Consider the following 20,340-nt stretch of genomic DNA (forward strand, 5'->3'; position numbering starts at 1 on the left):
GAGGATCAGCTGACTGTACATGAACATGATTCAGCATCAGATCTGATCACTTACACACTCTGATAACATCTCCCCCTCTCTGTGCAAATACATCAACACTGCTAGAAGCAACAAGCACATCAGGATCAATCACATTTTGATTGCTTTTTGTGTTACATTGAGAACAATCTGCAGTAAAGTGTGCGTCACACACCTGATTTATTCCAACACTTTCCTTTGAAAGTGAAACAAACACATATGAAATAATCCAGCCACAGAAACTGTCCACAGCTTTCAGTCTCCACATTTGAAGCTCTGCAGGAAACCCTGACAGCAGCTTTTTAGCTCCAAAGCAGGTTTAGCTCTGGTGCAGAGTGTTGGTGACTCTGCCCGTGGACACAGTTATTTCTGCAGGTGACCTTGTTACAGGTGCATTTGGAGGAGACTCAAAGCTTTGTGGCAGGGAGTTTACTGCAGACTGCAGCATGTTTAATAGCAAGCATGATGTGAGCCTGATGTGGCTGATAGCTGCTTCTAGCAGTCTTCATGTATGTGGAATGAGAGGGGAGATGTTATCAGGACCAGTTGCTGATTGGACGTCTCAAAGCTGTGAGCGCAGCGCTGAAACTTTGTCCTGTAGCTCTTCACTCAGTCCTCACCCTGAGTGTTTAGAGCCCAGCCCCACATATTCCTGCTCCTCAGGAATTCTGGGATTTGGAGGAAACACAGCTAAACTGACCTGAAGCTAAGGGGGAGGAGCCACAATACAAGCTGCATCCAGCCAATGGGTGCACTGTTGAGCCATGGATGTGCAGAGGGTCACATGTTTAGTCCCATTTGTAGAAATGTGTCCATAATGAAGACAAATGCAGTCACACAGCTCTGCAACAGCACAAATCACTTTGATGGAGTTTGTTTGTGCTGCTCTCAGATCTGTACAACACTGACATGTGTGTCAACATGCTGCAGACTCACAAAGATGTGCCGTGTTAGCTTCATGTGTCCATCTGACACTATATTATAGTGACTTGAAGAAATCCCTGCAGCATCAATGCAGAACAAACAGAGGCCACGTGTGGCACAGTTCCTGTAACGGGATGAATCCGTGGATGTGTCGGGATCTGACGCTGAATCATGTTGCTGTTCTTTTCCACATGGTGCAGGTCAGCTGTTCCACACAGATGTCAGCTTTCTAGAAGAGTTAGTCTGGAATAAAGCAGCTCTCCTCTGGACCAATCCTGCCTCCAGCTGAGCCGTCACACACACACAGTCCCAGCAGTTTGTAGCACAGCAGTGATGCTTCTATCAGAAACATGCTGCTTCTCCTTCATCCTCCTCTCATTGATCTGAATCAGCTGTTTTCACAGAGAAACGCTGCACAAATCCTTCACTCCACTATTTCTGTCAGCAGAGGACTCGCTCTATCATGGCTGCTGCTCCTTTTTCACTCATTTGTGCTTTGAATCCAATCTGTTTCTCATCATCACCATGAACAGGCTGCTCATCAATCAGCACATTAGCTGTAGATCAGCTGCACACTGATGAAGATGCTCAGACAGACGGGCTGGGCACACAGAGGACTTTATGATCTGTTCTTCAATTCAGTCCAACATGGATCATTTCTGCTCACAGTCCAATCATCTCTGGAAACTTGTGCTTCCATGGCACAGCTGGGCTACTTCAACAAATAGCGCTACACCTCTGGTTGTCAGCTTCACCATCGCTCTCCCCGTGGCTACAGTACAAGTGAGCTGACACATCCATCAGTGGAGGCTGTGGGCCAGTAAGGAGCAGCAGCTGCCTGCAACATGGGCTTTACATTGAAAACAGCCACAAGTCTGGGCCTAACCACGCCTTTGGACTTCTTCTTCATTCCAATGAGATTTACATTTCAGGGAGTTCCCCTGGAAAAAGAGCCATTTTGAAAGCTGTTTGCTGACTTCATCAATAATCTGCTTCAGTCATCCAGATGAGAATCCTGAGAATGGAGCAGCCCTGATAGCAGCTCATAGGATCACAGTGTTTTTCATTCAGCTGATTGATTTCACAGGTTAGGAGGTGAACAATCTAACTGTGCTCCTCCTTCCACCTTTGGACCACTCATTTAGTGACAGCCAGGATGTGACAATCAGCTGTGACACAGGAAAACATGAGGTGGGAAACTCTGGAGAAGATCTGCTTTTCTCTACAGGGAGGCTCGCACATCTAATCTGCTCACCATCACTCAACTCACTTCAACAACATGCTGACTCAGTCATTTCTGCACGTTTCCTCATGTTACAGCCCTGACTTCAGTTCAGCTGAGGAGGAGATGAGGGAGGAGAGAGCAGTGGTGGAGGAGGCAGATAAGGAAGAAGAGGAGGAGAAGATCCAAAGAGGAGGCAGGGGGAGAGGCTCAGGAACAGTTAGATCAGAGACTTTGAGCCATCATGGACTCCCACTCCTTCCATCCAGCCCTGTGTGGATCAGCAGCTCCAAAATGTCTGCTCACTCATGTTCTTCCTGTCTGTGCTCTTCTTTCATTTCACTCATTATATATGAGCTGCTCCTAAATCACACTGGATATGGATTTTCTGTCCATCCACACTAATTCTCTTCATCCTCACCTGATTGTTTGGATGCTCTTTGACAGCACATTGAAAATCCTCACAGTGACTTCTATTGCCACACTGACTGGACACATACTAAGTTGAAGGCTTCATGTGTTTGGCACAAATAATACTTTGGTAGGTCTGAGTTGTGTTTTGAACCATCTCTCAGGACCAAAGTCTTTTTGCTTCCTTCAAAAAGAGCTGAAGGCTTTTTACCTCACAGTTTGTCCTTTGATATTATTGGATGATGGACTGTGGGAAACACAAATGTGCACTTCTTAATGGCTCATATGTGCTGTGAAAGAGCTCTTTGTGATCTTGAAGCTTTTCAATAGTTTTTCTTTGGCTGTTTGTAAAGTTTTCTGTGTGAACTCTCAGGAATCTGGAGCAGTCTAATAGAAGTCTACTGGGGTACAGAGGGAGGAGCTTCTGTCAGACTCTTTCTGATGAGGAACTGAAGCCGCTCTCATGGTCTCATCAAATCATCAGACTCTGCTGAGAACAACAGTCATGTGACCTCTCAGAACAAACAGCCTGTTAGTTTCCTGCTGCCTCCATCACTCACTTTCATTCACTCTCAATCACACCAACATGTTAAAGCAGCGCTATAGCTCACCTGGCTGAGCAGGTGGGCTGAAGGCGGGGCTTACTACAGGTGCCTGTGTGTCCCTCACTCTCTCCCCACTTTCCTGTCTACTCTCTGCACCTATATAATAAAGGCAAACATGCCTCCAATAGAAACCTTTGCAAACACAAAGTCCCACAGCAGCCCCGTGTTCTCCGGCTAAAATGAGAGTTTTTGTCAGTGGAGTCTGGTGGCTTTAACCACACAAACATTACAGCTGCGCTCAAATATCACAAAGAGCTGTGACAGCAGAGAAACACATGACCATCCTCCAAATATCATCTAGAAATAGAAATGTGTCCACTGTGGGACGTGTGAGGCTGACATTAATATGTCTTAAAGTGGGAGATGAAGAAATGACTCCAGGGCCCAAATCATGGAGACAAACATCAATCCACACTTCACTTTGTTTCCTGTCTCTAAAGTGGGAATATTTCAGTGTGATGAACAAACGGCCTCCAACAAATGAAGCTGATTTCCTTTTCCTGTCTTTGCTCCAGCGGCCTCAGCTTCTTCCTCTTTCCCCTGTCTTCTTCTGCAGACGCTCCTCTGTAGCTTCAAGCTGTTTCTCTTTACAAGGAGAGCTACAAACCTTTGCATCCAGCCACAAACACCCCATGGGCTCCTCTGGATCATCACACTCAGCATTTTCACAATAAAAGCCTCGTATTTATGGCTGCTCCACCCTGACATGTGACAACATCCAAATGACTGGATCAAAGTGTTTGAATGATCCCAGCAGCTTTAAAACTATTGATATTTATACATTTACACTGATTTGGACTAAACTAACAAAACTATTGATTTGATCCAAACTCACATCATGCCAGAGGCTTTTATTTTGAAGGTAAGATCATTTTAATGGTCTTCTTAGTTCATTTAAACACACAGTTGCTCCGACTGACATTTTTGGCTTTTAGATCAAAACATCAAAGAATTTATTTTATTTGAATGAACTGAAAATAGATTCAAACTAAAAGCTTTTAGAGAATAAACTCCTGTATGACCTCTGACCTTTGACCTGTATCTACAGCACTGACCTCTGACTTTCAGCTCCACTTGTTTCTTCAGCAGGATGTTTCCCTCCCTGCTGTAGACGGTGCAGGTGTAGGTCCTGTTGTCTCCATCTGTGGGGTGTTTCAGGGTCAGACTGAGGTCTCCAGTTTTCAGCAGGTCTTCATTCATCTTCGTTCGGTCTCTGTAATCCTGGTGCTGTTCTTCAGGCTGGTCAGAGCCGTTCTCATACACGTGGACCTTCCTGTTGTAGTAACTTGTATAATTGTCCACCCACTCCACTTTAGCGTCTTCAGGCAGGTGAAGTGTGGTGTTGAAGGGCAGCTGGACAGACTCCACCCCTGAATCCACCTCCACCTGGGGGACTGAGAGGACAACAAAGCACAACATGAGCTTGGATGGAGACATTTGTGTTGACTCTAACAGGCTGAATGCTGCTGCTTCACTGGGAGCTCACTGTTAGATAGAAAGTGGTCAGTGTGAAGAGGAGACGCAGCAGAAAGATGAAGACTGACAGGAAGAAAGCAGTGAACAGACTGTTGGAGCTGCTGTTAGTGGGACAGGACTTTATTCAGTCTCTGAGGACCAGATTTGACTTGATGAAGCAGAGAAACACAGTCTGAGTGTTTCTGTCACACTCACTTCATCACACAGCTCAGTTTGACAACATGTGGAAGAATTTGATAGAAGCTTCCTTTAGTAAAAGCACCAAGAAAACACCATGAAAACACCTCACTACACACAAAACTGCAGTACTGGCAAATTGTACATAAAGTATGAAAAGTCAAAGTACTTATTGTGCAGAAAAATGTTCCCATCAGTGTCTGTGGATCAATATTACTGCTGCACATGTTTAAGGCTGAGCTCATTTCAAATCCTTTCTATTGTGTTGAATCTGCAGTAATGCATCATATTCTATAAAATCATATGTTTGTAGTGGCTGTCCTGTGAGGACCACGTCTCTCTAAACAAACAGCTGTTAATGAGCTCACAAACACAGGCCTACAGCTGGATTTGAAAAAGTCCATTCAATAGAAAATCAACAGTCACAGCTGGATTCAAAGGCTTGAGCTCTGTGTGACATGGTTACCTGTCAGCATCTACAGGGGGATTCAAATATGAAGGAAACATGAAGGTGGTGCATTAGAAAAACTGCTGCTTTCAAGCAGAGCAACAAACTGTTTGAACTGATCCAACTTTATTCACACAGACAAAGATTTGTGCATCAGCTGCTGTAACATTTGTAATGAGCATTAATATTAATAAGTGTGAGTGAACAGAGCTGCTGCAGCAGTGAAACTCTCACTGACTGATGTCACGTGAGGCCTTGTTGGCTATTTTATAGCAAAGCACGCTAAGAAAGGAAATCCAGCCACACTGTAGCCGACTGTCTGCATTGTAATCAGGCTGCAATGTAGGGACGTGTCTACAAAGAAGCTCCAGCTGAAAGGATTACAGCAGGTTAGTGTGATGACAGATAGAGGTGGAAATGTGCTGACATGGAAAGAGTGTGTTGAGAAGCTGGAAGAGTGACGTGTGAGCAGCAGCTTCATGACAAGAACAAGCACTTCAGATGTGCAGAGAAGGTCAGGAGGAGCTGCACTGTTTCTGTGTGCATGCAAACAATGGTTGGTGCAGTACATGTATGAGGACAGAGAGACAGTGGGAAGGTTTGCAGCAGCAGGGAAAGATGGGTTCCTGCTGGGGCTGGGATTACATCAGAAATCCACTCTGAGCCCTTCTTGTTAGCAGTGCTGATGGACAGGCTGGCAGATGAGCTCAGGCAGGAGTCTCAGCAGCTCTGTTTGCTGAGGACATTGTGATCTGTAGTGAGAGCAGGAAGCAGGTGGGTGGAAGAGAGCCTGGACAGGTGGAGGTATGCTCTGAAGAGAAGAGTGTGTGTGAAGAAGCTGGAGACACGACAGTGAAGATGAAGGAGTGGAGGTGGTGATGGTGGATCAGTTTAAAGACATGAAGTCCTCCATACAAAGCAGCAAAGTCCCAAAGAGGTGAAGTGACAGTATAGCAGGATGGAGTGGGTGCACACATGTATCAGCTGTGATCTGTGACAGGAGGACAGCAGCTACAGTCAACATGAAGCTTTACAGCCTAGTGAGGCTGTGATGATGGAGACATGACACAACGACAGGAGGCGACCTGGAGGTGGCAGAGTAGAAGATTTGAACAAGTGAGCAGAATAGAAAGGATGGAAATGAGTGGGTGACAGGGACAGCTCAGGCTGAGGAGTCTACAGGACAAAGACAGAGAGGAAGGCTGAGACTGATGAACAGCAAACGTGCAGAAGAGGGACGCTGGATATATCCATGCACCATGTTGGACCTGGAACTACCAAACATCAAGTGTTTGTATGGAAAACCTGAAGCAGCCCAGGAAACGTGTCCATCCATAATATTTGTGTCATTAGTCTTTCTATAGTCACCTGAACACAACACAAATAACACACAAACCAACAATCAGCAGGGTTTGTGTTGTTTTACGTTCAGTAACCATGAAGCACGACTGCAAACATTTAGTATCACAAGTAGCAGCTAAAGCATCAAATAAATGTTCCACCTGCTGTGTTTACACACAAATGTTGTGTTTATTTTTACGTGTGTGTGATCTTGACTTTAGCCTCATCATTGTTTTCCACAAATATACTGCACAGCATCATTTCCTGCTTCTGGTTTTCACACTAAATCTCTCAGCTTGAAAATAATTGGTTGTTATTGGTAGAAGTTATCAAATGAATGAAAATGATGAACAGACTTAATAACAGGACTTCAAGAAGCTCAAACCTGGAACCTTTGGTTTGTTACTGGATTAAATGAAGACATTACCTGACCTGACATCTGATCCTCTGTTTTAGTAAACCCATCTTTGCTCTACTCAGCAGTTTAGTTCTTTTATTGTTTGAATCAAAGCCTCAGGTGGGATGATGTCACTTCCTGTCAGCAGAGGAAGCAGTTGTTGTTGACGGTCGCTTTGCAGCCACAAACTCTGCACAAGCAAGAATAAAGAGCGTAGAAGACTTCAAATCCTTCCTGTCTCAGTGTTTTTATCAGCTGATGCTCTAAAATGTTCAGAGCTGAAGCTCCGCCCACGTGGTTGCTTAGTTACACATACACAAGTACATGATTGGACCTTAAATACAATCAGACATGACAGCACAGCTCTAACACAGCACTGTTTTTAAGCTGTTTCAAATATGACAAATAATACTGACAGATTGAGTCCACAGATGTGTTTGATGTGTTTAATCAGTCACAGCACCAGTGTCCCTCACAGCTGTGGATGTGTTCAGCTTCTCCTGCTGGGCTCAGTTTATATACAAACATGTGTTTGTTCTAAATGTTACAATACTTTCAGTTTGCTTTTATTAAGTTTACAGTTTAAAAAGTGAACTTTAGCCTTAATGAGCTGAAGCTGCAACACTGAATGAAACCAAACATGTCTGATGTTATTTTCCTGTTGTTGAATATTAAATCACTTTATTACTGAATGACTGTTTCTGTCTGATGACATCACAGTCCACACTTCCTGTTACACATCTGAGTCACGTGAGTATTTTCCACTCAGATGATGTCATTTTAATGAAAGCGCTCTTCGTCCTATCTGACCACAGTCCCAGTCTGAACCATATACTATCCACACAGCTGCTTACTGGTTCATATTATGTGGAGCACTGAAAGCAGCCTTTGTGTCGAGCTACTGGGAATCTACGAAACCATTAAAGAGGACAAAATGATTGTGTCTGTAGTCGCAGCATCAGGTTAGTGAAATAAACTAAAGCACTAAAAGAATCAAACTGAGTAAACAGATTGAATTGAATGTTTCTTTCTTCTTTGAGTGACCAGCCCTGATCATGTGACCCACAGGTACAAGTTATTATGAAGAGACACCAGAAAGTCTGTCGCCAAGACAACCAAGTATGACAGTGTGAACAACACAACCCTGTCACACAGCAGCATCACTGTGAGCTCCAGCATGTGCATTTAAAACACTATATTTATGAAGTTATGCTTCTATCTTACTGTCTGTGAAATGTTCTGTGGAAATGACACGTCCACACTTTTTAATGGGCCCACAGTAACCAGAGATCATTACAGCTGCACTAAGGAAACAAAGAGCAAAGACTTATAGTGTTATATCCAAGTTTGCTCTGTGACATTCATTTTGTAACACAGCTTGTAAAACTGTTGCAGCTTCATGTCACTTGCACATGGATCCTTGTAAGAAAGCTCATTGAAATGACTGAACAGGGCACGCTTGTTCTGATGTGCTGGGATTTGACCACAGCCTCCTCCAGGGTTCACTGACAATGGTCCAAAGAAGAGAAGCTGTCCAGTGAGCAGCAGCTCTGTGTGAAAATACCTGGTTGGTGTGGATGTTTCTAGCAGGAGAAGCAAATCTGACATCATCTCAAAGCAGTTCTTCAAACATGAAAATCACTTCACTGGATTCAAATCCACCAAGTCTGGATCCAATAGAGCAGCTGTGGCTGTGGTGGAAGTGGATATTTGCATCATGATGTGGAGATGACACGTGTGCAGTAACTGTGTAACACTATCATGTTACCATGGTGAAAATGTGTCCTTGTTAAAACTGTACTACAAAGAATGAAGCAGCTCTGAAGGAAAAAGGGCTCCAGCCCATCACTAACAAGGTGGACCTAATGAAGTGGCCAGGAAGTGTGGTAGTAATGGCTTGTTTGTAAAAGCCAAAAATCAAACACATGATTTTAGCTCTGTACGTTCCACTTTTTGGGTCTCAGATGATAAAGAAGCAGATTTATTTACATCTATAACTGCTTATTCAGCTCCTGGTCATTGTGTTGACTCTAACAGGCTGAATGCTGCAGCTTCACTGGGAGCTACACATGCTTAGATCTGTTAGATTCTCCACATGAACAAACTTAGTAACTTATAGAGCTACAACACTGCTCATGTGCTAACCCTGATTAGCATCTCCATTTTAATTCACTGAGTCTCACTGAAACACTGAAGCTCTGTGGGCTTAGCTAGTAAACTACATGCTGCTTTCAAGTGCAGAGCAACAAACTATTTGAACTGATCCAACTTTATTAACACAGACAAAGATTTGTGCATCAGCTGCTGTTTGCTGCTATAGATATAATCCAGCTGATGTGGAGAACTACATGTGACACTGTGATGCAGCCATGAATCTGACTGATTTCTTTCCATTTTCAAAGGTTGATGCATCAGTTAAAGTCCTTAAAAAGCTCAGAAATAAAGAGAAAGGTTGGTTACAGCAAAGAGAGGCACTGGCAGCATTTAAGACACTAAACAAGAGAAACAGATCAGAGAACATCAGACTGAATAAGTGGAATAAAGTGAAACAGAACTAACGCTCCCTAAGAATGGAGCTGTCAGAGGAAGAGAGCAGCAAACTGAAAGTCTCTGTTAGCTGCAGAGCTCTGAAACTTCACACAGCTTTGGATGATAACATGGAGAAAGGATGTGGAGATGTTCACACTTCTGCTAGAAATCATCTTCTAGTTATTGTGACTCAGATATGACTGATTATAGATGAGGACCAAAGAAGGTTGTTACTGAGATTTGAGCTGACTTAGCTTAGCCTGTGTTTCAGCCACATGCTAAACAAACACATGTTCAGAAACTAGAAGATGTGACCTTTCAGATGAAGTCTCACACATGAACTTTGCTCCTACAGTTCATCTGCTGAAGCTTTTACATTTGGGAGGAAATCAAATAAAAACCAAAACAGCCACAAACATCAGACATGCTAACACTGTGACATTATTGGATGGAGCCCACTGAGACTGAACCACCATCATGAGTCTGACCTCTGACCTTTGACCTGTATCTACAGCACTGACCTCTGACTTTCAGCTCCACTTTTCTCTTCAGCAGGATGTTTCCCTCCCTGCTGTAGACGGTGCAGGTGTAGGTGGAGTTGTCTCCATCTGTGGGGTGTTTCAGGGTCAGACTGAGGTCTCCAGGTTCCAGTAAGTTTCTCTTCATCTTTGTTCGGTTCTTGTATTTATCGTCCTGTTCTTCAGGCTGGTCAGAGCCGTTCTCATACACGTGGACCTTCCTGTTGTTTGCATCCTTCCACTCCACTTTAGCATCTTTAGGCAGACAAACTGTGGTTTTGCAGATCAGCTGGACAGACTCCACCCCTGAATCCACCCCCACCCAGGGGACTGAGAGGACAACAAAGCACAACATGACAACATCTGAAGCCTGTACAACAAAAAGCAGGATTCTGGCTTATCCAGGTAATTTGAGGGTAAACCCTGAGTTTTCTGCACTATGAAGGTTGTTCATTTCTTAGCGCAGTACATCGCCATGGTAACTTGTCCTGTGTGAACCTTGCCTACTCCAGATCATTTTAAGATCCAGAGATCAGCATTCATAAAATCACCTCTAACTGACTTAACAAATCGCTGGAAGTTTTTTTAATAGCATCTAACGTCTTTGCGTTTCTGTGATGAACATCAGTAAAACATATTGTCAGAAGGAACCTTATTACTTGATCTTTTCCCCTGTTGGCAGCAAAAGATTTTACTACAGTTTTGTTGTCCTATAATCTAATGTATGTGTGTATATTATATATATGATCCTACAACAGGACAAGTGCACTGTACTTCATATCATGTCATGTAAACTTTGTATGTAGACTATGTTTGAATTCAGTTCTTATATTTAATGTTTACTCTGAAACCTTAAACACCAGTGAGTCTGCAGCTGTAAGGAGCAGCTGATGTTCAGGGTTCAGATTCAAATCAGCTGGCAGCTTTCACTCACATTTTTATTCACAGCATGTTTTGAGTGTGAAATGAATTTTCTGGTGTGGGAATCTGTTTTACATGTGCAGCACAATACTAAAAACCCAAAGAAGGACAAACACTGTCACAGGAACACCTGTGTATTAATTTAGTGACGATAATGTAAAAATGTTGTTGTGCTTGATTTTAAACTGCTGCTGGTAAATGGGCTGGTTCTTATTTAGCACTTTTCTACTCTCACACACTTAGTACAACTTGCCTCATTCACACAAACATTTGTTTTCTATGTGTTGCGACGTGCTTTTTATCTAACATTCACACACAGTCATACTCTGATGGATGCACAGGAGGTTAGCATGTTGCCCAAAGATATTTGACATGCAGACTGGAGCAGCCAGAGATCAAACTACCAACCTTCCAATTAGCAAATGACCTCCTGAGCTACAGCCACCCTGAGGGTCTTTTACAGTGCTGGAAACACAGAACTTCTGCTGACCATCGGCATTATGGGTAGTGTAGTAGGAGACACTCACCTGACATGAAATAGTGCCGGAAATGAAATAAAAGACCTCCAGAAACCACAAGAAGAACCAGGAGAACCAGGAGAGCTTTGGCCCAGGATGGAAACTGTTCTGTGGAGGAACACAAAGAACAACGTGACCTTTGACCTCTGACTCAATGAATTTAATGAAGAGGCCTTTACTTTACTCATAAAGCTAACATGGTTATTCTGACCGTGTTAAAATAATAAAGTTTTATCTGAGTGATGTCAGATGTGTCTACAGCAGGTGTTTGTTGCTGACCTTTGACCTGCAGCTGTACATCACTCCGACTCAGTTCATCTCCAAAGTTTCTGACGGAGCAGGTGTAGGTGGCGCTGTCAGACAGTTGGAGGTTGGTCAGGTTCAGGCTGAGCTCTCCAGTTTCCAGAGCGTCAGTCTTCATGGATGTTCGGCCGCTGTAACGCTGGTTTTGATCTTTCAGTTCGTCTCCTTGAAGCTGACGCTGGTGGACAGTTGGAGGACTGAGGTCGGAGCGACTCCACACCACTGAGGGGTCAAACAATCTAGAAGTGGGAAACTTGCAGGGCAGTATGAGCGAATCCCCCTCATACAGCTCGACAGCTGAGGCATGCTGGGAAACTGAGGACACACAGACAGAGACTCCATGAGTCACTTTGAGGTGAAGATCAAGTTTAGACACATTTACAGAAACCAGGAGACAGAACGACAGAAACATTCAACATTTTAACAAACACAGTTAAAAACCTGAACAAATAAAGTGAATAGTATGACAGACAAATAAAAACAATAAAAAATAAAAACATCATCAAAGAGTCCAGTCATGTCCACACATGAGATGGGGGAGGACTGGAGGACTTTTTCAAATGTGTCAGATAAAAACGGGGCTGGACTGGGGTGGAAAATGAGCCCTGGCATTTTTGCATTTTTCCTACAAAAAGTCTCTTTATCCTTCAAGCTCGGGTCCTCTACCAGAGGCCTGGGAGCTTGAGGGTCCTGCAGTATCTTAGCTGTTCCCAGGACTGCGCTCTTCTGGACAGAGATCTCCGATGTTGTTCCCGGGATCTGCTGGAGCCACTCGCCTAGCTTGGGAGTCACCGCACCTAGTGCTCCGATTACCACGGGGACCACCGTCACCTTCACCCTCCACATCCTCTCGAGCTCTTCTCTGAGCCCTTGGTATTTCTTAGGCTTCTCGTGTTGCTTCTTCCTGATGTTGCTGTCATTCAGTATTGCAACGTCTATCACTACAGCCGTCTTCCTCTGCTTGTCCAACACCACTATGTCCGGCTGGTTAGCCGTCACTAGTTTGTCCATCTGTCCCACAGGATCTTAGCTTGGTCATTCTCGACCACCCTAGAGAGCGTCTCCCATTTTGACCTCCAGGCCATACTCAGCACAGGCGTTATTTTATGTCAGTGCTTCTCAATTATTTTCTGTTACTGTGAAGCCAAGTGCTGCATATGCTTGGTCATATTTCCTTGTCTTAGTTTTTGGGAGACTTTTGTCTAATTATTTCTGCCTCTCTTTTCATTTTTTCATTTTTCTTGAGGGCTTGTTTACTGCACTTCATATCTCCTGCTCTGTACTGTGTCTGCACACATGCAAAAAACTCTGCACTCACTGCAGTGAATGTGCAATTACACTTTCTAGCACGGCTAAAAAAGCAAGTTCCCCTGGGTGCGCCCCACTATTTGAGAAGGACTGCTGTATACTATATATATACTATATATGCTGGCCACTTGGGTATGGTGTTCTATCAATGCCCTTGCTTACATCTTGCACTCTGCTGTTATGGAAAGTTTTAAGCCTAATCTTAAAAGTAGAGATAGTGTCTGTCTCCTGAATCCAAACTGGAAGCTGGTTCCACAGAAGAGGGGCCTGAAAACTGAAGGCTCTGCCTCCAAAAAAATAAATAAATAAATAAATAAATAAATAAAGAAATAAAATATATATATCAAATACTCTACGATATAAAATACTCTACGAACAAGAAGTAAGCCTGCAGTGTTAGAGGAAAGTGCTCTAATGGGAAGGACCCGGCCAACATAGACTGCGAAGGCCGAGCCCGAAGTGAGAGCCTGTGAAACTAGACGTGGAGTTTAATAAACTCAGCCGTCTGCTCCTTGCTATCTAAAATATAACAGGACACTGGCGTCTACCATCTCACACTTTTGTTTAATCAGTTTCTGTTTGACGTTTATTCAGCTGTGTGAAAACTATAATTTTAATCTCAGCCAAACCGATTTATTCAGGAACAAATAGAACACTGAAAAAAAGACACCGAATTTGGACAGCTTTCGTCGCGTCGCTGTGATGTAATCGGCCCACAAATGCAGCCTCGAAATTTGGACACACACTCTTTGTGTTGACTACATGCAGACCAGCTGTGCTCATATGTGCAGTTACAGCTCATTTACAGGCAGGAATATCCTGCTATGTCCCTGTTAGGACCTGCTGCTTTGACTGCTCACCACTCAAACAGCTTCATGACATCAGCAGTAAGAGCAGATGTGGATCCACAGCAAACATGTACGTTGGTCACAATCAATGAAAGAAGCTCAGAAAGCTCTTCAGTGAAACCAGTGTTAGAAATGAAACACACAGCACAGCATGCTGGGTAATTACAAGGACTGCCATCAGGCACAGGGAGGCACGTCCCCCTAACTACTCATGCTGATTAACACAACACACACACGTTACATGCACTTCTCTCCACGACCACTAGATGTCTCCACACTCTGTGCTGACTCCAATGATCAGAGCTGCTGAGCCTGTTTGCAGACAGAGGAGGAGCTCCTGGTGATCCGTGTGGCACTAAAAAGCTCTGATAACGTCCATCCAGCAGCTGATAACAGGGACATTTGGTGCCATGTCAGAGCTGCACAGTCAATCATCCGTTTGGCTCTTTAGTTTGAAGAGTTCAAAGCAGCAGCAGAGAATCTAAAGTGTGTCACACAGCACCAAGTTTCCTTTGGTCACATATGAAATGTGAGTCAGAGCTTCAGCTACACAACAACACACACAGCAGCTGATTGTAACATGAGCTCATCTGAAAGCCACCAAGAAGAATCCAGAGATTTGAAAGTTGCTGCTTTGGATTGTTAGTTTGATCTGAATCAGAATCCAGTGTTTGATGGAAATCTCCTCCTGCTGCACTTCAACACATTAAAGAGAGAGAGATGAAAGAAAAGCTGATGATGAGAGCAGAGAGAGGAAGGTGTACTTACCGTGCAGGAGGATCACAAACACCACAAACATCTTCATGTTCCTGTCAAACTCAGAGACTCTTTAAAAGCCCTTCAGGACATCAGCTCACAGCAGCTTCACTTTCCTCTGCTGATCATCTACTGACACTCTCACACTGCTTCACTGTCACAGCTCAGAGTTCAGCTTCACACTTTGTTAAAGCACATCTGTGGAATGAAGTCCGGCCGGCCACAGATCACTTCTGAGGAAAGAGGAGGACGTCGGCTTTCCTCCTAGTTTCACGCCCGAGCGCTCCGGGTGGAGGCGGCTGCTGCGGCCTCACCCTGACACGCACAAAGCTCCGCCTTCAGTCCTGACGCTGAAACATCCACTGTAGCTACAATGATGCAGATGTGACCCTCAGCAGCTGGATTTCCTCTCCATAGATGTGTTTCCATGCAGATCATGGACATAAAGCAGCTCCAGGATGAAGAGTGTGAAAGAACTTCTTCCACTACAGTATTCATTACAGCACTGTGGCACTCCACAAACCCTCACACTGTCTCAATCCCTGTTTCCAGTTTGACTGAGAGAAGGCCTGAAGCTCAGCCAATCACAGGACAGGAAGTGATCAGCTGACACAGTGATTTGAAGCTGTCAGGGTGAGGCTGCTTCATGCAGGTGTGAAACTATGAGGAAGCTGAACGCCTCCTCTTTCCTCAGAAGTGATCTGTGGCAGTCTGCCATCATGTTTGGCTGCTCACACTAAGGCTACGTCCACACCTACTTTGGAAAACTGAGATTTTCTGTTTGTGTTTTAAAGAAAATCTCGCCAAAAACGCAGTCAAACACGGTCAAGAACATGTCAAATCCACGCCGTGTAGAAATGTTGGCCAATCAGGAGTCTAGAAGCCTGGGAGGGAAAGAGTGAGCAGGTTTGATGCAAAGCTGAAGTACTTCTGAAAAGTGTTTGTGTTTTTAAGTGCCTTCATCAAATGTTAATGACCAAAATCAGCACTCTGGCTGCTGTAGACTCACAACTTAGGAATGAACAAATACACACAACATGCATAAATTTAAATTAAATACAAATTAAATTCATTAAAAACCGACAATGACGTGGCGTCTGGATTTAGGTTGTGAGAGCGTCTGTGTTGACTCTGTTCACTCTGACGTCTTTGTAAATGGAGGGACAGTAACTGTGTGTGTACATGTACGTGTGTAAAACTGCAGATAGATTAACAGCAACAGTATTTTGTGTTTATCCACCATTGTAGAAATTCATCTCATGTAAACAATAACGTGGCGCACAGCGGCACGTCAAAAAAGGCGCACACCTTTGACGTTGTGTGACTAAATCTCTGTTTTCCTCGTCAACACGTAAAAGCAAAAACTGTGTTTTAAAAATCTCAGTTTTCAGTGATCGAAAACGGCGTTTACGTGTGGACGAAAGGTGCAAACACAGAAAAATCTGCGTTTTCAAAAATCCCCGAGTACGTGTGGACGCAGCCTAAATGTGAGCTCACTGAAAGCTGACAGTCTCACAACTACACGTGCACAGGTGTGTATCAGGTGACTCATGGAGGTGTATTTAATGTTTGGATGAACATGTGTGTAAATCTTAGTTTGTGCCTGTTAAACACATCATACACAGCTGTAACCCTCAGGAGGCAAAACTCATTCAGGTCAGTACTCTAATGTTACATTATTACTGTATATTGATTACATAACTCAGACGCCCTCTACAGGAAAGGGCAGAGCAGGCTGTACCTGCTGCGGAGACTCAGGTCGTTTGGAGTGGAGGGCCCACTCCTGAAGACCTTCTATGACTCTGTTGTGGCTTCTGCTATCTTTTATGGCGTGGTCTGCTGGGGCGGCAGCATCTCTGCTGGGGACAGGAAGAGACTGAACAGGGTGATCAGAAGGGCCAGCTCTGTTCTAGGATGCCCTCTGGACCCAGTGGAGGTGGTGAGTGACAGGAGAATGGCGGCTAAGCTGTCATCCCTGATGGACAACATCTCCCACCCCATGCAGCAGACTGTGACAGCACTGAGCAGCTCCTTCAGTGGGAGACTGCGGCACCCACGGTGTGGGACGGAGAGATTTCGCAGGTCTTTCCTCCCCACTGCTGTCAGACTCCATAATAAAGACTTTAACTGATCAAGCACACACATCCATACATGTGCAATAACACTAAGTGCAATAATCCTTTCTGTCATCGTTGTATTTTTACTCAGTTGTATATAGCATTCGTATTCTATTTTTATCTTATTGTATATTTTTATTCTATTTTATTCTACTGTATATAGTATATTATTTTATTCTATTCTGTACAGTTGTGTACTGTATTTATTCTTATTGTATTCTAATTTTTGCGTCATAACTTTTGCACTGTCCACTTCCTGCTGTGACAAAACAAATTTCCCACGTGTGGGACTAATAAAGGTTATCTTATCTTATCTTATCTTATAGTTTCATAGTAACTGATGACAGTTCTAACAGCTAACTCATTTATCAGGCAGAGATAGCTCAGTAGGTAGAGTGGTGGCCCATGATGGGAAGATCAGGGGTTCAATTCCCCTGAACAGCTCCCCTCAGGTACCCCTGATCAAGGTACCGTCCCTACACGCTGCTCCCCGGGCGCCCAATGGCTGCCCACTGCTTCACTGAGTGAGTGGGTTAAATGCAGAGAGGAGTTTACCCACAGGGATCAATAAAGTTTACATTATTATTTACATAACGTGAGGAATAAAACTCTCCTCTTCTCCAGAGTTGGGCAGTAAGTACTTAAGTACAATTTTAAGGTATCTGTACTTTACCTGAGAACTACTTTTTACTCCCTACAATTTTAAACACATATCTGAACTTTCTACTTCTTACATGTGTTGTGATTTTCCCAAGTGCATCATTACTGCTTTTGCTATAATGGTCATATTTTATTAGAAGTTTATTAGGAGTTTTTATTTTGAGATATTAGAATCAGAACAGAAAAGAAAAAGAAAGAAATTGGTGAGGAAGTTTACAGAAGGAGAGGGAGAGAGAAAACACTGAGGATCTGCTGCAAACCTGCCTAAAAAACAAACAAACAAACAAAAATAATCAAACACACACACAACAAAACCAGACAACAGAGAAACTGCAGCCATGGTGCTGAAGTCACAGGGAGCCTGCAGGATCCCATCAGCCGGATGCACCAGAGCAGAGCGCACACAGGCCCAGAGATCTGAGACCCAAGGGCCCCCTCATCCCCAAGCAGGGGCCTGACAGAGCCAGGGGGCCAGGCCCCTCCAAGCAGCCATTAGCCAGTACACACCCAAGTACCCAGCCCCAGCCCCAGGCACCGAGAACCACCAACTCACCAGAGGATGGGGGCACCAGCCACCAACAGAGAGTGTGGTGGGGGAAATAGTGTCTATTTTGATAGTTTATTAGAGATTTCCATCATGAATTCATTGTGGAAACTGAGCACAAGTTAAAGACCAAACACAACTAAATGTGTTTATCATCCAAATATAAAAGGGTGTTCTAATAATATGTGGCGCCTGTTAAAACCTGCCTGGTGACAGATGACACTGACAGTAATCTGCTGATGATTGAACTGCAGATTTAATGCAGGAATATTTCCTGTTTGAACTCTTCAGGGACCCGTGTATTTCCTGAGCAAACACTCTTCTCCTCATGCTGCTGCTGTGCTGGCAGCTTTAAGATGCAACAATAAATATTTCTATTGATTTGCACAGAAAGCTTTGAAAAAGCAACAGAACAATAAAAGCAGCAGCAGCTCTGACTGTGTTCATACCAACTTAAATATGTCAAAGTCAGGTTTCTGTTTAAAACACTGAATGTTTGAGTTACAAATACACAGATTTAACTACATTAACTTAACTGTGGTGTAAAAACTGGATTCATTGACTGCTATGTAGCAAACATAGAGCTCAGTTTAACACACAGAGTAGAAAGGTCTGTATAAGAATGAAGCTGCTGATGCAGGGCTGTACACATGTTCCTGTTTAGAGGCAAAGTCGCCCTCTGCAATGTAGCAACAGGAAATAGAAACATAGTTTTATTGTCCTTCTTTTTCTTCTGGTTCAAGCTGAATACAGTTAGAATAAAAAGTTAGACTAAAGTTTGTACTCACATATACTGATATGATTTTATCATTATGTTAATACAGCACAAGCTTCAGTTAGCTTTGCACAAAAATACAAACATTGTTCCAACTTCCTGCTCTGACTCGGCCTCAGGATGTCTAGAAGCAAGAATCAAGCGCACCCAAAGGAAACAAGCGCACCAGTGGTCACGTGCTCAGCACACAGAGTGGGAATGACTGAAGGAGCTGCTGTGACGCAGCTATGATGCAGTTTTGTGTGACTGAGTGAGTTGATGGATCTGTAAGTGTTCTTACTTTGGCAGATTCATTAACATGATGCTGATTATAATCTGGCTGTAATCTCCTGCAATGACTACAATCAGCGGGATGAGGAATAAAGGACTTTTCTATGGTTTCCTTTAGCTGTTGCTAGCTTGCCATATTTATGCCTCACTATTAGCAACTTGGAAGACATGCGCTATTTAGCCAATTCTGGGTCTGCAGTGACCCCTTGTGGACATTGTGAGATGTTGCTTGTGTTGAGTAGATGATGTGTTGTGATTGTTTTCCTAGTTATCTATGACTCTACTAATTATAAAATTGCCCATTTCTGTTTCCAGAAAACCATGTTTATAGTCACACGTGCTGTTTACTATAAAACAAGAAGTTCAAGTTTGGCTGCACCGAATTCAGATTAAGCCTCACAAACATTTTCATGTAAACAAATCTTTTGTGGGACTTAATTTAAAAAAATTAACCAAACTCCTGGACTGCTGCAGTCTCTCTCTTTTCTTTTGGAAAAGACCAAAGCAGACCCCTGGATGAGGCTCATCCAGCAGGGGGGCTTCTGCACAAGCTTTAGAAAAACTGCCCAAAATGCATTGACAGAGACATTTCAGGGATTTTAAGTCATTCTGCACTCAGATGGCTTAATTGTTAATCGCGTTAGTCATGAAAATTGTGTTAATGGGGCTTAAATGCGTTAACACTGACAGCCATGATTATTATATTCTGTTTTTTGCCTGTCCTGTCCGGCAGTATAGCTGCACAGGACAAGACGAGAATGAGAATTATTATCTGAAGGCCAAAAAAATGCCCAAAAGAATTATTTTCCAAAGTGCATCATTACTGCTTTTGCTATAATGGCAGTCATATTTTATTAGAAATTTATTAGGATTTTTTATTTTGAGATATTACTATCAGAACAGAAAAGACCTTCCGAAGAAAAGAAAAAGAAAGAAATTGGTGAGGAAGTTTACAGAAGGAGAGGGAGAGAAAGAAACACTGAGGATCTGCTCCAAACCTGCTTATAAGACACACTGAGCAGTGTGGGGATTAGAGAAATATTTTGCTGCTATTGTTAATAACCATCATTACCATTGCATTAATAATTAATATTGATATTGCATTCAGATGTTTAAACATATTGGTACCCAATTAGCCTTTATTACAGGTGCAGTTATAACCACTTTAAACTGTTGAGTTAAATCTATAATCTTAAATGCTTTTGAATGCTTGTTATAATCTTCAATGTGTACGTGCTGGCCTTCTGTCTGGTG

General features: G+C 43.3%; 2 protein-coding genes across 2 annotated transcripts in view; both read right to left on the reverse strand.

Annotated features, from left to right (window-relative positions):
* Window positions 1–4,789, reverse strand: part of LOC143414015 (uncharacterized) — a 7,530-nt gene extending 2,741 nt beyond the window's left edge. Inside the window, exon 1 of the mRNA XM_076877611.1 lies at window positions 4,236–4,789. Within this exon, the coding sequence (XP_076733726.1) occupies window positions 4,236–4,617 (382 nt within the window). The 5' untranslated portion in view covers window positions 4,618–4,789. The remainder of the gene's footprint in view (window positions 1–4,235) is intronic.
* Window positions 4,790–6,443: 1,654 nt separating this feature from the next.
* LOC143414017 (myelin-oligodendrocyte glycoprotein-like) lies at window positions 6,444–15,409 on the reverse strand. The gene is made up of 5 exons (XM_076877615.1): window positions 14,733–15,409; window positions 11,785–12,123; window positions 11,515–11,613; window positions 10,181–10,396; window positions 6,444–6,457 (listed from the first exon to the last, which is right to left on the reverse strand). Exons 1-5 carry the CDS (start codon window positions 14,767–14,769, stop codon window positions 6,444–6,446), a joined length of 705 nt encoding a protein of 234 aa, XP_076733730.1. The 5' UTR covers window positions 14,770–15,409.
* Window positions 15,410–20,340: the final 4,931 nt, after the last annotated feature.

The sequence above is a fragment of the Maylandia zebra genome, linkage group LG3 (genome assembly GCF_041146795.1).
Source record: "Maylandia zebra isolate NMK-2024a linkage group LG3, Mzebra_GT3a, whole genome shotgun sequence".
In the NCBI taxonomy this organism is placed as follows: Eukaryota; Metazoa; Chordata; class Actinopteri; order Cichliformes; family Cichlidae; genus Maylandia; species Maylandia zebra.

What these genes read in the sequence shown, in the direction of transcription:
- LOC143414017 (XM_076877615.1), bottom strand. Translation starts at nt 14,769, where the DNA reads ATGAAGATGTTTGTGGTGTTTGTGATCCTCCTGCACG. An exon ending in TGTACAGCTGCAGGTCAAAG is followed by an intron (nt 11,614 to 11,784) that starts GTCAGCAACAAA and finishes GTTCCTCCACAG; the next exon opens with AACAGTTTCCATCCTGGGCC. An exon ending in CCGGCACTATTTCATGTCAG is followed by an intron (nt 10,397 to 11,514) that starts GTGAGTGTCTCC and finishes TTGTCCTCTCAG; the next exon opens with TCCCCTGGGTGGGGGTGGAT.